The sequence below is a fragment of the Dromaius novaehollandiae genome, chromosome 3 (assembly GCF_036370855.1).
Source record: "Dromaius novaehollandiae isolate bDroNov1 chromosome 3, bDroNov1.hap1, whole genome shotgun sequence".
NCBI classification, from domain to species: Eukaryota; Metazoa; Chordata; class Aves; order Casuariiformes; family Dromaiidae; genus Dromaius; species Dromaius novaehollandiae.
Genome location: NC_088100.1, coordinates 65,559,463 through 65,581,435, shown reverse-complemented (window position 1 = coordinate 65,581,435; position 21,973 = coordinate 65,559,463). Strand labels below are relative to the sequence as shown.

Here is a 21,973-nt window from a genome sequence, read left to right as displayed (position 1 = left end):
ACATTGAGGTCACCTCTGTCATATTTGTCTTTCAGCTCAGTAAAGTATGGAAGGCAGTCTGATTTCTTTTCTTTATTCATCCCTTCACCTTTTGGGTTTTATTTTCTTCCTCTGTCTTTACTCATTTGGTCCTCCAAATGTGGCATGTTTGAGAATGTGATTCTGCCTAGACAGCTAGAAAACGCTTATCCACGTGTACACATAAAGCTGTTTCACAGTTTTGATCTGTTAGTCTGTTAATGCCAATATACTTTTTGCATCCTTTTACATTCTTCATGTAGTGATTCTCTTTCCATGCATGTCTTAAAAAGGTCATTGGTGTTTACACCATCAGCAAGTTTAGACATTACACAATCGTCCTGCCCAGATCTCAATTCACTGTTCGTTCTTCCTGAACTAGCATTTCATCAGCCATTCGATCCTGTAAAATAAGGTTTTCGTTATGACTTAATTCACCATCACTGTGTCTGTTCTTTTCCCTTTCTTTCTACATATCTTTTTCTTTCAGCACAAATGTCCCTATCATTTACAAGCTCTGTTCAAATATTATCTCAATCTATGTCATCCCCATTGTATCAGTCTCTATTCTTCTCTCCTGTAGTCTTAGATAGGTTAGTCATAACATTGGTGTTGCTTAGCACCCCCCACCCCCAGCTTACTTATCATTGTCACTGGAATTTGGACCTTGGCCTTTCTAGAGAAAGATGCTTCATCCCAGCTATAGGATGCTTTACAACCCATGTACAGCCCGTACAGCTGAGAGAGCTAGCCTTCAGTTCCTAATTTGCTTTATTCTCTATTCTGCTCACTAGCAGGTGTTTCTTGTGCAATCAATGGGAGTTCCACATATGGAGCAGCTGCAGGACTGAGACTTTAATAGGTCTTTGCCATTTCTAATTTTTACAAGCCACTTCTAGCAACAATCTAAAAAATGTTGCATGTTGATAATGAAATTGATGCAAGTGAATATCATTAGCAAATGGAAGGGGCTAGAAAAGGGTGGGAGAGAGAAAAAAACAGCTTTATATAAGGTGAGTCAGTTTACATTATTCTATTGGAATATCTAATTTTCTTCTCTACAACTCCCCCTTGACCAATGTACCCTTGGCATTTACATTACTTCCAAATTACAGCTGATATGTAATTTACAGCATGATTACATCTGAATTGGGCACAGAGATTTCCCCTGGCAGGATCACAAAATATCCAGGCTTGACTTGGCCCAACTCTCTTCCCACAGTGTACTGATAGAAGGTCATTTTTAGCTGGAGGGCCATCACTTTTAAATAAAATTGGACTAAAAGAAACAGTTTCAGGGAAAAATTATCCTGGGATTCAGTAGCTTTTTGAAATTTCATACTGGATTTTACATTAGCTCACAATGGTGTAAATCAGCAGTAACATCACTGCAGCACCACTTTAACTGAAAACAGATAATACTGCACTTTTTCTTCCCAATAAATTGCCTGTATATATCAGAGAAGGATTGTTTCCAGGCTGCAGAGATGCATTCAGGTGTGACTGCCTGCTTCACCCAGGGGATTCCTTTACCTTATGTGTGATTTTTCAAATGAAGCTATTCACCAGTTTGCCAAATTCTTCAAATAGCATATAACATAACGTATTTATGGAGAGTCTATCTCTTGGGCAAGCTGAAGTGGTGGAAATTGCCTGTAGAAAATTGAAACCCTGATAATTGATTTTGCTTGCTCTTAAGGTTTCAAAAGACTTGAATCTTTCCAAGAATAAATCAAAAACTGTTCGGTAGGAAACCGTGGGGAATTCTTCCAGATTCTTAGAGTGGTTTGCTTGCTAAGATTCAGAAATTATATTCTTACTGATATAGATTTAGAATTAAATTATTTGCTTAAAATAGTTAAGTCTGTTACCTATTGGGATTTTCTATGTCAGGTAATTTGACTGTGCTATTAACTGCCATTTGTAGCCAGGATCTGTGAACTGTAGAAGAGAAAACCTGGCAAACCTTAGGTATATGAGAAACCCTTGAGGTCATAAAATCTTATTAGATTAGATGTAACACCTGGTTTATGTATGCAAATAAATGCAAATATGTTATTTTTCCCTTTCTTTTTGACACAGGACTAAGCAAGAGAGAAATGATTCCTGAGCAGCTCACCAGGCAAAATGTCTGATTGGTCCAGATGTTTACAGCATTTCTATAGAAGTAAATTAAACCCAGTGGTGATCAGTCTTGACAAGCTTAGCCGTGGGACCTTGCAGGCTCTCCCAACACTCGTTCAGGTAGAGCTGCACACAGCGGGAAACCACCACCAGACTCAGCAAGCTTACACATCACTGTGCTCTTGCATCTTAACACCTTTATGAAGGCTATTTCTGAAAAAAAAATCAGATATGTTATACTTTCATTGTATATTTAATATACATAAGTTTATCATGGTATAAGTATATTATGGTATATTATATAAAGTGTATTATGGTCTAAGTATATTATGGTGTGTGTTTAAACAGAATGGACCAATTTTATTTGCAATATAATTAATAGAAGTAGAGGTATTACAGGAATTGATTCTGCCCAGCTACAGTATAATTTGAAAGACTTGTATGTTTCCAAAAATAAATCATAAATTGTTCTGTAGAAAAACCATGAGGAGCTCCTCCAGATTCTTAAAGGGGTTTCTTTGCTAGAATCCAAAAATTATACTCTCACTGATGCAAATTTGGCACTGAAGTGCCAAGCCATGGCAGTCCACTGCAGTCAACGTCCAGGTGTAGGATGTGATTAGGAGCAGTTGCCTCCAGATTTTCTTTGCTTAGGAGGAAAAAGAAATGAAGACTTGTAATTGCTCCTGGTGGAAAAAAAAAGTCAAAGGCTTTTTAATTGACTTTAACCAATGCAGTATTGCCTGCAGACATGGTCTTCTGGAGCAGAGCATCTACAGTTGCCTTCTGAGGGGTGCAGGCTGCTCTATTCTGTACGATGCATGAGACAGGAGACTCTCCACAGGCTCTTCACCTGCTATAAAGAGACTGGAAAGCAGGCCAAAGTAGTCTGTGTGGCTTCCAAGGGATATTAGTGTTTCTGCAGAAATTGAGCCTTCATTTAGGAGGAAAAAGAAATGAAGACTTATATTTGCTCATGGTGAAAAAAAAAAAAGGTCAAAGGCTTTTTAATTGACTTTAACCAATGCAGTATTGCCTGCAGACAGAATTTGCATATTTTTAAGCCCTTGAGCATCTGAGAGGGAGACTGTAAACTTGAGCTTGTAGGTCTTTCACCTAAACCTTCCCATGACACAAAAAAAGAATACACAAAACCTCCACAAATAATAGTTTCTGTGCCAATGACATTAGTAATGGGGTGGGTGTGGGGGAGCATCAGCAGGTGGGAGCTGAATGTTGCAGTTGAGGGAGATGGCCTGGGGGAAGAAAGGAGAAGATACATCCAAAAAAGACAAGAAGAGAAACCAAAAGCTTGAATAGAAATGACTTCATGAGGAACTTGTCCTTCCACTTGGTAAGGCTGAATGCATTGAATATCACATAGAGCAAATGATAAATATAAGTAGAAAATTACTGGTAAAATGATTTTTTTTCCCCCTGGAAGCCTGTTTCTTCAATAGATTTAGGTTTCTTTTATCCATGTGTAATCCAGAAACAGGCTAGAAGACAAGAAATTCCTATGTAACGTTGCCATCGACTAAGCAAGGAAGATAGTATATGGTTATGGATCTGTAATCCAGCTCATAGAACCCAATTGGAAAAGAAATTCCACCTGGTAGCAGGAAACTCTGAAGTAGTGGGTCTAGCTTTGATGTGGGGAAGTTACATTTCTTCTCTTTCTTGAGGATTAGAGAAAGCTTTTCTTTCTCCTCCCCTAAACAGGGACATGAAATGCCCAAAGCATTCCAAAAACAGAAACTTCAACAGCAATGCAGGTTTCACAGTCAGCATTTTCAGTACGCTCACTCCTCAGGTTTAGCCTCAGCTCATCAGGTGTAACCATCCCAGCATGCAGATTCAGAATGTCCAGTGTTTTCAGTATATAAATTGACTGTATAATGGTTTCAACACACACTCTAAATTTCTCAGTCTCAGTTTCCTATCCCATTATTTAGGTGGTTGTTTCAATTTACAGGTTTCTCTTGGCCAAAATCCAGCAGATCCCACTTAATTTTCTTTAGCTACACATATATACTACCTACGTAATCAGGAACACTGATTTTATCTGGCCTTTTCTCTTTCCTGACTGTATCAGAAATTGTTTTCTGTACTTGCATTTTTGGGAACTATTCAGAACATGAAGCTCTGGATTTCCTGTGGCTGATTTTTCTAACAATGACCCCAATTAATTTCCTGTTTTCAGTACCCTTTGATGTCCCAAACATATGTGCAAGTTATTACCACCCAGTGTACCACTGCATGTCATTTGAGCTGTGCTAACGGTCTGCATGGATGCTGTTAGCCTGTTGCAAAGATGAGCTAACGCATGTAAGCTTCAACCACAGTGAAAGAGGGTGAAGCTGAACGTGTCTTACCTCATGTTTGCCAAGGAGTGAGAATATCCTTCAGTTATTTACTGCAGCTTAGCTGTTGCTCAGCTCCTTGATAGATCAGTTGTGATTTTGATCCCAGAAACCCTGGAGCTGATTTTATTTCAAAAGAAAGATCAACAAGTGACAAGAACAAGAGAATTCTCCAGTCAAAACAGAAGAAGCACAAGGAGCCTATACAAATACTCTTATCTTCTGTTGTATTTTGTTCACTCACTCTGCCATATCACAGACAACCTCAGAGTTTTATCTTCTCTCAAAACATGTCCAGCCAGTTTCTAACCCCTTCCAAAAGATTCTCAGCAGAAGTTTCCAACCTTGTAAGCTCCCTTCATTATTCTTAAATCTATGACTTCTTCAGGAGCACTACTGAACCACCACGAGTGTCCAAAGAAGATATGAAGAATTGATTTTTCCTTAAGCCCTGATGCTCATGCATCCCCAGATAATATGAGCTGCCTTTTCCAAGTAGACAAATTACTAGAAATTGCAAATTATTAATGAGAAACCACCCCAAGTCTTTCTGTGTGTGTTTTTTCCTCCACTCATACACTATCTCCACAAATATTGCAGGACCTTTAGTTCTCTCCAGGGAAAGCCTGGGATGCTGGTAATATGGAATATTTCTTGAGCCAGTAGTCCTTGATGCTGAGCTATCCAGCACTGTTTCCTCTTATATCCCTCATAAATCAGCTGCAAAGCGTTTCTGAATCCTCTAGTGCCGTGCAACGCTGGTGAGCTTGAGGGCATACTCCAAGTCATTGTAGCATACACGTGTTTTTCCTCCTACTGCTGTTCTGAGCCTTACTATTTTTTTTTGTAGCCAAAGTCCCATTTCTTCACTGGCCACCAGTTCCAGCACCTGCCTATTGCTTCTCACTTGTTTGCATATTCGCACATTAAACTGACCTGCACTTCTCTCTGGAGAATGCATCGCAGAGGGTCCTTAGGCCTTCTGACATCTCAAGATGCTTCATGAGTAGTGGGACACAGAAGTGGAAGATGCTGGTCCCTGAGAAACAGCATGCAACTGAACTCCCTGGTGAGTGCTCTGCTGTTTATACAGACAACTTCTGGACAATGTAAGCTGGCACAGTAATATGCAGAAAGTAGGTCAGACAGGTTACCTTGGCAGCAATGAGAACATTTATTTGAGGGCTACAGGATTCAGAGGGACAACTATGCCAGCCATCTCTTTAGCACTGTTGCTCAATGGCAGAAGCTGGTACATTCAATCGAGGGACACCATGGTGGCCGTAGACTGGGGCACTTTCCCCATGAGGAGAGGCTGAGGGAAGTGTTCAGCTAGGAGAAGAAATGGTTTCAGGGACACCTAATAGTAACTCCCCAGTACCTATGAGGAGATTATCGAGAAGACAGAGCCAGGCTCTCCATAATGGTGCAAGGTGGGAGGACAAAAGGTAACGAGCATAAGGTGAAGCAAGAGAGGTTCAGACTAGCTATAATGAGAAACTTTTTCACCCTGAGGACAGGCAGGCAGGAAAACAGATTGCCCAGAGAGGTTATGCAGTCTCTGTCCCTGGAGGTTTTGAAGACTAAAGCCAAGTCCTGAGCAATCTGGACTGAGCTCATACCTGACCCTGCTTTGAGCAAGAGGTTGGACTAGAGGCCTCCTGTGGTCCCTTCCAGCCTGAATTATCCTGCGAGTCTATGATCAGAGATCAGTCTGGTTCATAATAAATCCAGCCCAAATCCAGGTTGCAAAGAGCAGTCACAGCTGAGAGCTCACATTATGGAAAGCCATCCCAGTCTCTGGTGCAGACATAAGAATTAAGAGTTTGACCAGTCCATGGTCCATACAGACAGATTTCACACAGCACAGTCCATCAGGTCCTTGAAGGATTAAGACATACCTTTCGATGAGAGCAGCTGCATATGGATCCTTCCTTTATTTTCTCTTTCTAAGGGCCTGAATCTCTAATCACTTGTCCTATCTCTGTCAGAGAAGGGAATAGCCAACACAGCTGGGTCACACTGCCAGCTAGCAGGCAGCCTCTCTGCTCGCCTATCAGAGCCAGTCCCCTGCAAAGCTAGCATTCAGTCTCTAGAGTGTTTTTCTCCTGCTGTGTCATCCCGTCCTTCCCCCCTCACTTGGTTTTCCTGTCCCTCTTCTCTCGGCAGCCGGATTATAGTACAAGTGTCCTGTTGCTGTTGTGCCCTTGTCTGAGCTTTCTGCCTGACTTTTTTTCTCCACTCAGCTCTTCTCCTTGCTCTGGTAAGTCTGATGAACAGCTTCCTTGCTGTCACTGCTTGTTGGCATGGCACAATGGCTTTAATCTAAGTGCTTCCCTTTGGGATTGTCAGCCCATGTTTTCTAGGAATAGCCTTAAAAGCCTAAGTAGCCTGTGGCATGTATGAAGAAAACAGGCAAGTATCTAAGGCCATTGGTGAAAGTGAGAAATGCTTCTCTAAAGAGTGATTACAAACATTTAAGCTGACTTTGGTAGAGCTTGCCTTTATGTGAGAATAGGGGCCATGGTTGTTTTTCTACAGCAATAAATGGTCAAGACTCAGAAGCCACATGAGACATGAGGCAAGTGACATCAGAAAGTCTCTGAATCTGGGTTATTTCCATGCCTGTATGAAAATATGCCATGGAGCCTCCAAATCTGTCTTCGTTTTTTTTTGTTTGTTTGTTTTGTTTTGTTTTGTTTTTTTACTAGAAAGTTGTACATGAATTCTAAAGCTATTCAAGTGTGACATGTAATTAATAAAGCTGATTTTATCAATGCTTTCTGAAGTAATATATAGGACAGTGTCTAGGTTGTAACAAGGCACATGCATTTTTCTGAAGGGTAATTGGAGCTACACTAGTATAGGCCATTCCTGAATTTAATATTTGCTGCTTTGAAGTTTTTCTGTAGTTTGGTCTGGTGTAATGTTAAGGTAATGCTTTAGATTTTATCAGCATATGCTGTCTGGTCTAATTATGTGGAACACTTTGTTTTAGAGAATTTGTGTGTGCGTGTGTGTGTGTATATGAATTTTGAGCATAAAGTGCTAAATACCATTACCCATTTTAGAAGTGCTTAAAATAACTTCTGGCTGCAGAGCAGGTGCCATGTGTCCTTCTGCTGGATACACGGGGAGGCAAGAACTAAATATAGACAAGTTTGTAAACCCTCTAGAAGTTCAAGCTGCAAGAAGGAAAGGATAAAGAAATTCCTGTGAGAAGGAAGTGGAAGCTTTCTTTTTAAAAAAGATAAACAAAACTCTGTGACAATATACAAAACTGAGCTAAGAAGAGAACACTTATTTTGTGTTCTGTTTGTGCTAGGACAGTGTCTCCTGTGACGGCAGCAGTGTCCACTCTTGCAGTGCAAGAGGCTGGCTGACACGGTGCACTGCATGCGTGACTTTTTCCAGCAGCAGAGGAATGGCTGTTGCAGCTCTGCTAAATCAGGCTCTGGCTCTTGCTGACTGACCTTTTACTTTAGAAGTACTGGCTGACTTCAAAGCACAGTGAATGCAAAATGTGCCATTAATGTGAAATGTTAAGGGATATGGTCAGAGCCAAACAAACTCAATATGTTACCAGACCCTACTTAGCCTCTTCTCTTGCCTCTGACTGCAGCTCTGGCTACACCATGTGCTTAGCCCATTTTGGTGTCTTCTGACCCCGTGGGCAGATCTGCTCACTGCTGTTGTCCCCAAGCATCAGTCTGACTGCGAGATGGCAGACATGGCCAGGCATGCTCCTGCAGACAGGCATCACCCTCAGAGGCGTGTCTGCAACTTCCCATCAGAGACTGGAGCTTGCCTGTGTCCCAAGGTGCTCCACTGCTCTCCTGGTTTAAGCTAAGTATTTTAACAGTGATAGGAGGTGAATGGAGAGGCTGCTCTCCCCAAGCCAGCACTGGCCCATCATGGGGAGGCAGTAGCACCCTCTTGCTGTCAGAGGTGTTTCCCACCTCTGGCATGTGGAAGAGAGGACGAACATTTCTCTAGCCAGGCCCTGGGTCTTTTCTGGGCCATGGTAGCCAGAGCTGAAACGCAGTTCATAGCAACTCCCAAACCACCTTTCTGCAGTGACTTGTGGTTCTGTCCCCACTGCACATTAGAGTCCAGCATAATAGCCTGCTTTGTTCTAACTTTGTTGGTGACAGGACAGTCTTAGAGTTTTAAAATAATGCTGGGAATCAGGGTGGAACACACACCTGGGATCTGGGCTTGAAATTCAGTCTAGCTGTATCTTAAGCAGAGAGGGCTAAAACTCAAAATGCCATGGGTGATGTAGGAACAACACATTGTCATAGTATTAACTCTATTTTCTGATGAAAATGAAACCTTATTAACCATCTAGAGTGAATATCTGTAGGCAGCAGCTAGAACTGTCTGGGATCAAGCTTCCATCCAAAAAACAGGGCCAAGAAAGATACTGATCTGACGGCCATTGAACAGGTCCAGGATTTGTGAGCACAGTAGGAAAAGAGTTGGCAAGATCCAAGACTCAAGCTCAGTCAGCTAACTGGTCATTCCCCCGCCTCACTGCATAAAATAGACTAAGGCCCTGTTGGACATTTAGAAGCCTGGAGACAAGAGTAGCAGGAGTCACAGAAGTCTAGAGGCAGACGGTCGAAATTGAGCTTGGTCATCCTCCTCTCAGTCCGTTGGAAGTCAAGAAACCAAGGAATTCCCCTGCTGTGCTCAGTCACCTAATTTTCAGACAATACTGTATCTAAGACAGCATTTAATGTAAGCACTTTGGGGCTTGCTGAGTTTAGCACCGTAAGTCTTTTACGGGCTGATAAGAAAGAATTCCTGATATACGTCAAGGTTAAACAGGCTGGAGCAAGGAGAGGACTGGGGCCAATTGCAGTAAAATTTTCCAATATCAAAGGCTGTAAGTGGGTTGTTTTCAGCAGACAATAGCTGCTCTGTCTACATAAATATAAATCCTCTTACATTTTGAAAGCTGTTACACAAAATAAGATGCAGAAGCATTAACAGACGTGTTTATACTGAAAGTAGTAATCAGATCTCTGATTGAAATATAGACTAAAAGAGAATAGAGTAAAATATTAAAATATTTACTCGTCTGTGTAATACTTCACATCCAAGCTGTGAGCACCCTTGAGTTAAAGGTTCATCACTTTGCGTATTTTCTGTGGCTCACCTCTACTTACCACTCCAGACTGTTGGCCTAAGCATCAGCAGGTGTAAATTGCCATGGTTTCAGAGACTGATTATAAACAATCCCTTTCCAGTCGGGAATGATATAGATTATACTAGAGAATATTTCCTCATAGGCCAACTTTCAGACAACTTGTGTCCTTGATTCAAAACACCTAGTTCCTCTTTAATTCACCAGCATGTTTCATTTATTACTGAGACACAGTTGATATATGAATCAATATTCATCACTGATTTAGAGACTGCTGTATTTTGTGTTTGTAGGTGCAGACTTAGTGATTCACTTAGCAGGAAAATTTTAACCAGCCTGTGCTGATGCATGAATGATACCATTAGAACTTGGGAAGGAAGTCAAGGCAAAGTGTCCGGGTGCAGCAAGGGCCAGCTGCTCTGCAAGGGACAGGGAGATGGAAGCCAAGCAGGATAACACAGCCGGCAGGACCAGCAGCCTCACTGACAAGGAGGCAGGACGTGGAACAACAAGTCACGGTCAGATGGTGTTTACAGAGAGTGATCAGGGTCAGGCACAGCCTGGCAATCACCCAGCACATCTGCAGCGATGAGGCAGCTCCGAGGGCAAGCTGGGAAGCCGAGTTGGTGGGTCCGGCTCAGGGCCAGAGTCAAGGAGGTCCAAGGCTGTGGGCAGACGTCGCCTCTGCCAGCTGTGATGGATGGGGCCAACGATGAAGCTGAAAAGCAGCTCCAAGGGGAAGGAGGGGCAGGCCCTTGCTTCTAGTTTTCTTCACAACAGCTCTTAGCAGCGAAGGCACTGGCTTTGGATTCTGCCAGCTAAACTCCTTCACTTAAGCAGCTGAACTCCTAGAATTGGAAAGCACTTCAGGCTCTGGCAGCAAGAACCATGTCGACTTGTGCCTTGTTACAAATATGATGGGGAGATAGGCAGAAGAGAAATTCATATATGTAAATAGAGCATTCAGTGATCCAGTTTGCCTTCTGTGATGAATATATTACAAAAATGACTATTTCTTAATAGGGATATACTTTATGAAACTTTTGTTCTGAAATGGACACTGAGTTTGTCTAGACAAGACCTAGTGATCCTGGCTTTTCTGCTTGATTGATAAACAATTGCCAATTAGCTCAAATTAATGAATACAATTGTAAATACTAGTCTGAACATGTCAGAAATAAACACGTATTTTGTGGAGCTTCTAGTTTAGCATTTGCAATAATGACACTAAATTTGAATTGCAATCAATTAATTCTAGTTAAACCAGGATCACAAACTGTGGTTTAACATTCATGCTAACTGGAATTATTTACCTAAATTGCACATGTTGGGTCTAATTTTTTTTCAATAGGAATTAGACTCACTATGACATCAAGTCATACTGACAGAATTTTAAGTTCACTTTGCAGTAGTATAATGACTGTGCCAAAAGCAGGAAATAAAGAATCAAATCCATCCATCTGACAGCATCCATGAAACAAGCTCCAACTACCTGGACAAGCTATTAATGTTGGTGAGTTTTACCTATTGAAGGACCGCGAGGGCATGGTTTTATACCTAACATCCTACAGGCAACAGGCACATCCTTAGCCACACTCAAAGCTTTCAATTACGGGCCCACAATTAATAGCTGATAGAGATGATAAAACACAGATGTCCAACTATCTTATCAGTAGGCACAACCAAATAGCTAGACAATGAAATCTTGAGATATGTGGCCTTAGTAATGGCCATCACTGCAATTCCAAATATCACTTTGACTGCCAAGAGTTTGATAATATACACTGAGTCACGTATTGCAATAAATTGCATCTCTCTCATTATACACTGCCTTTGGCCAAGTGAGTTTATGATTTTGAAAACTGCAGCAATTTAGATGCCATGGAAAATATACATTACTGTCAGCTCAACAGGGAACAAAATGTTACTCAGTTAGCTCCTTGTTTTCAAAGCAAATTGTCTTTTCAAAGGTAAGGAAGCAACCACCTTACAAACTGGAAAAGAAGTGACAAAGCAATCTTCTTCTTCTCTTTATTCCTCACCAGATACCTGATTGGCACTATTATAAATCATAGACTTCAAGGGATAAACAAAAATCAGCCTGAGACAGAGAAAGAAAGGGCTCATGGCTATAAATAGTATCAAGTCTGTAGTCAAGCAGCAGTATGGACTAGTATGTACACTGCTCCTCTGCACTATGGCTGGAGGGCAATGCAGCGGTAAAGGCAGCTCAGCCTGTACTCTGAGCTCCTCATTCTCCAACCTGAGATTTCAAACTGCTCACGATCAAAGATGCTGGTCCGCTACCCCATGCCTTGCAGGACCCAGCCTCTGCGAAGCACGTGCCTGGGAAGCTCACACCGACTTGCTTCTCACTGTATCCTGGGGGAGTTAGAGCAGCTTCAGAATAACTCAGGCACATCCAAGGCTCTCGATCCACCTGACTGAGCGTAGCTCTTCAAAAGAACAGGAAAATGCAAACTTCCCATTACAAACTGCTAACAAATTACGTGAAACTCACACTGGAAAACACCACAAAATATCAACCATGTTACACCTGGTTGGTTTTACAACGCTGTGATTTTTCCTGTATTTTGTATTTTGCCAAACAAGCTGTCAGCAGTATGCGTTAAGTACAAGAGAAGAGTGGTATATATTGTTTATATTATTGTAAGCTGTTCTTTGCTGTTATTGTGACAGTACCAAGCCAGGCTATTCACAGATCAAGCACCATGCTGGGCTCTTCATAAGCATGGCACAATTTTTAATTCACTGTTTTTGATTTCAAATAGTCCTTTTAGGGGCTTATTGATTCAAAATGTGCCAACAGGTGAGAAACAGAAAATGAAAATAATGCAAATGTAAAGTGAAGCTGCCCATGTCAATAGCCAGCATCCCGGATAAATAAATTGAGAAAAGTAAACACCTGGCAAATAGTGTGTTCAGGGAGAGAAATGGTATAAATGTCTGGTGTCATTTTGTGTATCACTGGCAACAAGAATAAGAGCTTTGGATTTTAAATACTGGTTTTGTGCAGGCTTTAGCTCTTGGAAGGTATGAAGTTTGCTTTTCTGCCTGAAGATTAATCATCTTGGTTGTTCGTTTAAGTGTGACATATTCATCAAGCCAGAGCCAAGTGATAAGCTGTCGTCCTTAAATTCCCCACAAAATCCACCCATGTGCTAGACAAGCTTTGCGAATGGTTAGATGACCGATTTCATGTGTTTAAATTAACCCTACATTTATTTGCTGTTAGGTACTACGCCAAGCATGGAGAACGACCAGTCGCATGATCACTGCTCCGAGCAGCAGCTCCTCGCTCCTACAGACAGCGCGTCCACCTCACCTGAGCAGAGTGGCCTTGAGGAGCCAAACAGGGAGAAACCTGCCTCCAGCTCCAAGCCACCTGCTCCATCTCCCAAGGGCCAGCTGAGCGCCTGGCCTGAAGCAACAGTTTGCGACATCTCGGAGGAGCTGAGCCGGCAGCTGGAGGACATTATTAAAACCTATGGGTCCGCTGCTAGTCTGATGGAAAAGGAAAGCACTGCTAAACGAACTGACAAGCCTGAGAAGGGAGAATCGGCCAGTAATGAGGATGCAGAATACGAAGATGCAAATGAGGAGAGTGAGAAAGAAAAGACAGCTCCTGGAGATGCTTCAAGAGCAAAAGAGCCCAGTGGCAGCAAGGAGCAAAAGCTGGAGAAGAAAATCCTGAAAGGACTAGGCAAGTATTTATGTAGCAGCACTGCAGCCCTTCTGTGAGTCATTGCTTAGAACAGAAATAAAACCACTCTGATCCTTGCTGTTTTCCACGTTAAACCTGTCATGGATAATAGGAACTTCCTAGATACCAATGAAAAGCATTGTGATTGTTACAACTTTTCTCTAATAATTTTTTTTCAGCACTTTTACCCAAAAAATTCATGTAGGCTATATCAGATATTAGTCTTTTTAAAAACATGAAAGCTTAAGATTGTGTTATATCACATGATTCTTGTATTATACTGGGCTACACAAAATAGTTAGCCAAAGATGTGACAAGGAAGTTGCTTCTTCGACTAAGGAAAATCTGGTATCTTGTTTATGGGTGAGTATATTTTTTCTACCCTGCCTCCTCAAGTATGACTTTTCACCGGTCATAACTGAGCTAATGGTGCTACTGTGTGGAATGGCCAAGAAGGAAGCTACAGAATAAATTCTCTGTCATGCCCAGGTTATTTTTCATCCAGGAAACCTCTGGACTCATCACAGCCCATATGCTTGTTCTTTCTAAGCATAGAAACTGGTCCCCTTGGCCACAGCAGGACTCCATTAATTGAGCTAGAAAGAAGTGTTTACGAGTTTTTGTAAAGTTTGTCCTTTCTGTTTGGCAGCCACTAGAGAGCAATATCGTCACATCCCAGTCTAGCTACGTGTAATTTATTTACCTTCTTACCTTTAACTCCTATCAGTCTTCAAGCATCTCATTTGCATGAGAACTCAAATCCAAGAACAGACTACGCCTGCAGAAAAGCTATCGCAGGGCATTCTTCCAGACAAGACACTAAACATAGGACATAGCAGTTTTGTTCTAAGTTCCTTGAATGTTGAGGAGAAAGAAAATTCCTCAGTTTCAGTTGGCTAGACTTTGATGCAGTTATTGGTACTTCTGCAAGATGAGTGAAAACATTACCGAAGCATGGTTTTCCAGCTGTGCAACAAGTTTGCACTCATGGGCTTTATTTTAGCTGTCTTGAATTTTTTATACTGGTGGTGTAGGGAGAACTTAGTCTGAGATAGAGTATTTTCTCCATAAGCAGTACCCCTGGAATGCACTAGAAAGAAGAAAGCAAATTGACCCTCACAGCTCTTCAGGAAAGGCAGCTATTTGGAAAAGCGCGGTCAAGCCCATTTCACCACAGCTATCCTCATCTCCAGGGATGCCAGGGACCTTGTGGAGTCCAAGAACAAGTAGTGTTCAAGCTCCAGTTTGCACTCAGGACTGAAATTAATACCAAAAATATCAACCTAGAAGCAGGACAACAGTGGCTACACAGTGATTTAGCTATGTATGTCAAGGTAGCTGCTAATGTATTGTCTCTGGTGTCCAGAATCTCTTCACCAAGTCAGGGAACTGATTTACACCACTATAATGTATCCTGGACTTGGTTAGCAATACCCACTGCTATCTGGTTGTTTCCATCCTCACCATAGTCTCCATACCTAACTTATTCCTCTTTACATCTTATACGGGTTGAGCAGCACAGGAGCTGAGTACACCAGCTTTAGTTTGTGCCTGCAAAGAGATCAGACTTTTGAGTCTTTGGGTTGAGGCCCTTCCTGTCATATACCAGTCAAATATACCACGTGCGTGACCCAGTCATGTTACAAAAATGTTAAATGAAAAGCACATAATGTGGGACAAAGCCAATGCTTTTCAGTGGCATTAGATGTCTATGTACCATTAGCACCTTTAAGAATCCACCCTCATAGCTAGAAGATAGCACCTAACTATGTTCTGGAATAGAAGAAAACTCAAGCACATTTTTCCTTGTGGGGAGAAAGACACCAAAAATCCATAGCAACATCAGCTACAAACTGCCTCTACCATTAAGTGTCTGCTTCTTTTTTTAAGGGAAGGAAGCCACTCTACTGATGCAAAGCTTGAACAAGCTGAATACGCCAGAGGAGAAGCTGGACCTGTTATTTAAGAAGTATGCTGAGTTGGTTAGTATAGCATCGGTTCTTTTCTGGGCAAACTGTCTATACAGAAAGGTGTAAAAAACATATGCTGTGCAGCATGGTCAGACTTCATTTAGTGGTAGAGTCTGTCCTGTAAAGTGTATCCCCAATTAATTCTGAGGGTTAAATAATGAATTATGGATGAGAAGGACAAAAAAGTAAAAAGTAAGGAAGACAGGCTTGACTTTGGATTAAATCTGGAAGGTGAACTTGGAAAGCTGGTGAGGCAATATATCTGTAGTTCAAGATAAACCTATGTAAATACTTCTGGGATAATGGAGCATAACTGAGGGCATGGATTCATCAATCAGTTGAGAAACTATAGCCATAACAAAAAAACCCCTCTTTATTAAATGTTTATTCACCATTATTCTTAATATATTTTTCATAAGTTTATATGTCTTTAATACTCTGAGTATAATTTCATTTTTCAGGGAGCAGAATATTTTACTCTAATCCTCTAAATATCTCTCCTTTCTTCAAGATCCATGTGTTTCTCCTGTCATACAAACTGCTTTCATCAACAGATTATCCATGATTATTTTACACCAAATTCTCAACTCATGTATCCCCAGTGCATTCACTGGTGTTCATATAGTCCCAGTTCTTCATGTAACAGGTATTGCAATAGGTCAATAACCTTTTAAACAGTGGTTATTTTAAGTAAGATACCTGGTTAGCTAAGTTAAATAAAGTACACACAGAAAGCCTTTTCTCTATTCATATCTTTTCAAAAAAGCATGATTCTCCTTTTCCTTGCATCACACATCTTTCTCAACAGCAAAATCAAGCAGGTAATGCAAAGTCTTCAATAGTGTTTCACACTGTACACATACATTATTTCATAAAATTAAGCAGTGGAGAATTGGATCCTATTATTGCAATCTAAGATCTCACCTGTACAGTGAGCTCCCAGCAAAGGTGAAACCCTCGATCATCCAAACCTTCTTCATCCTGGCCCACACTGACTCTTGTCTGGAGTAAATCCACTGGCTCAGAAGGTGCTGGTACCTCAAAGGGAGGTGGCTGCAGACTTCTCTGCAGGCAATGTGGATGCAACAAGCTTGAGCACAGCATTCAAGCCAACACTCAGGCATAGTTAGCATGTATAGACAGCTAATAAACACAGGATAGATGCAGCTTTTCAGTAGCATTTTCTAATGCACAACACTCAAGAATGCCAGAGAACCCAAAATCAGTACTTGTGTCATTCATCCTTCCCGACTCTGAGCACTGCAGCCATTGCCCATGTTTTCAGAAAAAAAACATGTTAGAAGAAAAATGCTGTAGAGGTAAGAATTACAATAATATCATCAAAGCCTTTGATACAGGAGAAGATAGCAGGTCAAGTTTGTGCTTTAAACTATTCTCAAGTAGAGAGGGAAACAATAGAAATTAATACCATGTAATTTGTAAATGGGTCTGCCTCAGGCTTTCAGAGTTCCTTCATTGTTTGCTTCCTTAAGCAGGTTGAGAAAAATGGAGATATGAAGGGGTTCTATACTATCAAGCCAACACAGAGAGGAGATGAGTGGAATCTCTGCTTTCAGAAATTAGTCTGACACTCCACAGCTGTTAAGGATGGCTGCCACTCTTACTTTTTCCTTCTGCAAGTTTTAAATAACTCTGTATTTGAGTCTGTTGATTTAAAATGCATATCAGTAATTTCATGAGAAGAAAAATAATACAAGGTTTAGTATAAAATGTTGGGCAGTAGAAAATCTGAAAATAGAGAACTGAAACTAATCATGAGAGAAACCAAAACATAGTGAAAAGAACAGTCAAAGCCCCTACAACCATAATATTATCCCTATAGCCATGCCAGCTACCTGACTCCCCTTCTCTGTTCTTTCCACACTTTTTAAGATGGGATATTTTGAGATTAAGGACTTTCTTCTAAGCAGTTAAAGGGTTATATGGCCATAATTTGTACAAATCTTACAAATGAAAAGACTGCAGCATTTTGGCAGTTTGTGCAGTACTGAAAAATGCGTGAGCAGAACACTGACTTTATAATTGGTTTTATGTACAGATGTGTCCATGTCTCATCGTAATACTAAACTCAGCTTGCCTTTTTTTGTGTAAAATCCTCTAATTTTATAAATTGGTCTCTGGCAATTTGTAGTTTATCCCATGCTTAAAGGACTTCATGCCCACAGATTAACTGAAATAGGACTTCTTTTATAACGTACTCTCTGCTGCATTCAAGCATTGTCAGAGTAGGGTATAAAACATGGGCCATACTGCCAGTAACTCATGAAGGAGAAAGGTGCTGAAAGAACACTGGGCATTCTGCTTTGTCTGTCTGTGTAATGTCACTAAAACAAATCAGTTAATAAATATAACTAAAAGCTTGTTGGAAAATGCTTACACTGCTCACTCAGCATGGCTGAGGGTTGTAGTGTGATTAACAGCTCGCCAGCGTTTAACTGTAGCAGTTGCAATCTGCCTGCACCCCCTTGTCCATCCTGATTGCACACTTCAGGCCACTTCTTGCTTTTCCTGAGTTATTTTCTACCCAGATCAGCTCTCTGCTCTGGTTAACCATGTGTCCACATGGGTACTTGTTCTAGCACAGCTCAGGGGATGGTGCAGCAACGTGCTTGGCTGAGATGGGTGCTGGCTATGGCTTCAGAGAGATTAAACAGTAGTGCTGTTAGCTGTGGCTTCAGAGGCTACCTCTAAATAGGGTCCTATGCAAAGCCCGGACTTTCACACAGTCACCTAGCTATATGCTATTTAACTGTTAGCCCATGCCCTGGCCCAGTCTATAGCAACGAACACACCAGAAAACACCTGGGAAGGCAGATGTTCTGGACGCCAGGGAACGCATGGGGAATAGCATGGGCTATATTCCCTAGTAGTTAGTGTGAATGAAGCTATGCACTATGGGGAGAGGGCAGGAAGAGAGTTTAGGCATTTGGACACAAGCCGTGCCACACTACTCAACATCAGAGAACATTTTATTCACTAATACTGATGTAGCCAGAGTGATTGGGGTTAGTAAAGCAGACTGTGCTTTATTTTAGCTTTCGCCTACAAACACTTGCTGCATAATTCCTTGTGACTGGTTTAGTTTCAGAGGCCCTGAGGGTCTTGCAAGTTCTGGGTGCAAGAACTATATGGTAATAAATAAATGTGAACATTGTCATTGTCTGCAATGGGGTCAAGACAAAACTTTTTTTCCTAAACTGTGAGTTTCTTTCTCTCGGTCAGCCTGCAAAAATAAGGATTCCTTCTATTTGTAGCTAATTTTAGCTAATGTTTCATTAATTGCTTTTCATAATTTACCCTTGGGGACCATTTTGTCATTCCTATTTACCAGTGAATTCCTTTCTTCAGTGCAAAAGTAACATCATATCTTAGATATTCCTGGGAACTTTCAAATAAAAGTTTCTAGGGCAAATCATTTTTAAGGAAAAAAAAGTAAAAAAAAAATGCTTGGAAGACTTTTCACATCATGTTTAAGACCTATTTCATTCTCAGCCCGCTCTCTCAAGCACAGCTTGAGTGAATCATCTAAAATTTGGACAAAGCATTATCTGCTAAGCACAGGCTGCACATGCAAAATGCGAAGCAAAAAGAACCTTTTTTGTGTTCTTAAAAGGGAAGGGGAAGGGGCCAAAATCAAGCTTATAAAGGAAAACAAATGTCAGACTTAATTACAGAGAGGCTATTTTTTTCCTACAATACTAGAAAAATGGTTTCAGCTAGTGCAGCTTGATTAGATGTAAAAGCCCCTATTCTATCTACTAGGGGTAAAACCGCACAACAATACCCATGCTGAAAGTTGAGCATAAACTGCAAATATACTTCAAGCTGGTGATTGCATTGCTTTGTAGTATGACTAGCTATGATTTGATTGATAACACACAGAGCTCTGTACTGTAGGCATAAATTACAGAACATCTGCAGAAAACAGATCATCGAGCAGAGAAAGTGTAAAACATTATTCCTGATGACTGTCTTCTTGTTTGAGCTGCATATCATTCACCTGCACTCACAAACTTTCCCAGTCATATTGTAAGTAATAATTAATACTAATGACACCATATTATTATATGATGTCATGCTAATATTATTATTAGGGTTTGCATATTGCAACCATTAATAACTAGAATACATCTGGTCTTTAGAAATGTTTTACAATGTTTATGTACGCCTGTAATACAGAGAGGAGGCCTACTGTGGGTTGGAATGAAAGAAGAAGAAATGTTTAAAAGCTTCAGAGGGGAAAAGCTTCTTGGACATTTCTGTTCCGGTATTCATTTACAGTGCGCCAGATTTTTCAAAATAGCCAATAATAGGCATGTGTCAGAAGAAACAACCAGTCTGTGTGGGGCTGCTATTAGCAGTGCTGTTGCTCACCCTCTGTATCCCCACACACAAATACACACACACTGCCATCTCTTTAGGGAACTGGAGCTATGCAGGCACAGAAATAAAAAGTTCCCAAGTAAACTTCATGGCCCGGCCATATTTTTGTCAGAAATTTCACAGAGTCAAAACCCTGAAAGACTGTTAATTCATGTAACCAACCCCCAGTGATGACAAGGACCTTCAGAAGCAAAACTGCAAGCCCCACGTGCTTCCCAGGGCCAAAGGAGCTGCAAAGACGAGGTGCCCACACATCTTTTGGGGGAACAGACCTTCAGAAGACCATTCTGTATCTGATGGCAACAAAGTCCTTGGAAAGACTATATTCCTGGTCTCCAGTGCCTTTTTTGTTGTTGTCGTTGTTTTCAACAGCTTCCCGAGTATCTAGGAAGTCTGGGGGATTCTTTTTCATGAAGCTGCAAAACAAAATGAATAGCTGTTCAGTTATGTCACGGTCTGCAGAAATCTCATTGCATAAAGGTCTACCTCCTGCTCCAGCTCTAAACATTAAAACAAAAATAAAAACAAACTGCTGCCTTTCAAAATAAATTCAGATCTTCTTCAGCTGAAGAAGAAAAGGCTGAAATGAGATAACAAGAGTATTAAAAATCACCTTCACCCACTCTCACTATATCATGCAGGGGACTCATAGCAAGCAGGGTTGTGACTTTCCTCCAAGTCAGAAACTTCTTTTCCATTAGTGCTGGTAAATACAAAACATTTCCTAAGAGGTTAAGAAAGTATGAGGCTTTTCCTGAAACCAGAGAGCTCATTTTCTTTTCTTTCATTTTCTGCTTTGTTTTGTTTTAATCCCTAGCTCGAAGAACATCGTGCTGAGCAGAAGCAGCTCAAGTACCTACAAAAGAGACAGGCACAGGTCATCAAAGAGAAGGACCAGCTGCAGAGCGAGCACAGCCGAGCCATCCTCGCCCGCAGCAAGCTCGAAAGCCTGTGCCGGGAGCTCCAGAGACACAACAAAACCCTCAAGGTTAGTAGTGGCCTTCACAAGGTGCCCAGCAGTTTGAGGGAAGGTATTGGCACTTCATCATGTTGCTTGAATATCAAATTGAAAGGCACATTTACGTCTGCACATACAGTATATAATTATATACAGTATTCAGGCTTCAGTCTAGTCTTCAGGCCTGTTTACACCAAGGCCCCTTTATTCCTTCTTTGGAAATATCCAAGCACTTTTGAATGTTGAGTTCATCTACATTAGCTGTAAGTCCTTCCTATGTTATCAGGGAGCTTAGTGTAAAAAAATCAGTAGTACTAACAGACCAATTCTGGTGAATTTGCTTTGGCAAGTTCCCATCTGCCTTCTGCCAAGGATTACTACCGTGTGTCAGGCTTGGCTGTGAGAAGTGCACCCATCGCTCCAGCTCACAGTCTGACTCGATCCTGTCTTTATCAACAGTTTAAGCTAAGGTGTAGGACTGAAAACGGGGGAGGCTGGGACACAGGCACATGCTCCCTTGTGCTGACTGCTGTGGGAATTGCAAACTGGGGCAGAGTGGTGGAGCAGACAGCGAGGGAAATTCATTTTTTAAGACATAGCAGCTAGATTTTCCAGAGCTTATCTCTTCAGATCTCTGAGACTGCACATGTGAATACATGTACAGAATAAAATATGAATAAAATATGAACAAATGAAAATAAAATATGAACAAAATATGAGAAAATCCAGTGATTTGCTACAAAGGACTCGCAGGAGGCTGGTGGGTATTTTCATATAATTTGAGCACTTGGGCATTTGCAAATGATCTGTGAGGATTAATCAGTCAAGATATTTGCCTCAAGACATCAAGCCTGCTGACACACTTAGCAGAAGTTGTCTGGATTATGAGTATCAGTTTGAAAAGGAAATTTTCAGGAGTGTCGAAGGGCTGGGATCCATACCATGTCTGCTGATTCCTTGGTGCATCATGCCATTTAAAAGTGAAATTTATAATATGATTATGCTTTTTGAAAAGTTTTAGGTTCAAGAAATATATTTCTGGTGTGATCTTCCTTTTTTGAGTACAGGTTAATGATGCTATTGTCATTATACAAAAAGTATATGATGTATTCAAAATCCTTCTTCATGAGGATATAGCTACGGATAGAATTACATATATGAATTCTCAGAAGCAAGAATATCACATAATTTAACCTCTGTCAACTGTAATAGATTTTCTTTCATTTCCACCAGCTCAGGAGCTGGTCTTCATAGTCTAGC

At 41.1% G+C, this 21,973-nt stretch overlaps 1 protein-coding gene across 1 annotated transcript in view; it reads left to right on the top strand.

Moving 5' to 3' along the window:
• Nucleotides 1-6,653: 6,653 nt before the first annotated feature.
• The window catches only part of TXLNB (taxilin beta), a 37,115-nt gene continuing 21,795 nt past the window's right edge, over nucleotides 6,654-21,973 (top strand). Inside the window, exons 1-4 of the mRNA XM_026120215.2 lie at nucleotides 6,654-6,768; nucleotides 12,914-13,381; nucleotides 15,272-15,363; nucleotides 20,573-20,743. Of these exons, the coding sequence (XP_025976000.2) occupies nucleotides 12,928-13,381; nucleotides 15,272-15,363; nucleotides 20,573-20,743 (717 nt within the window). The 5' untranslated portion in view covers nucleotides 6,654-6,768; nucleotides 12,914-12,927. The remainder of the gene's footprint in view (nucleotides 6,769-12,913; nucleotides 13,382-15,271; nucleotides 15,364-20,572; nucleotides 20,744-21,973) is intronic.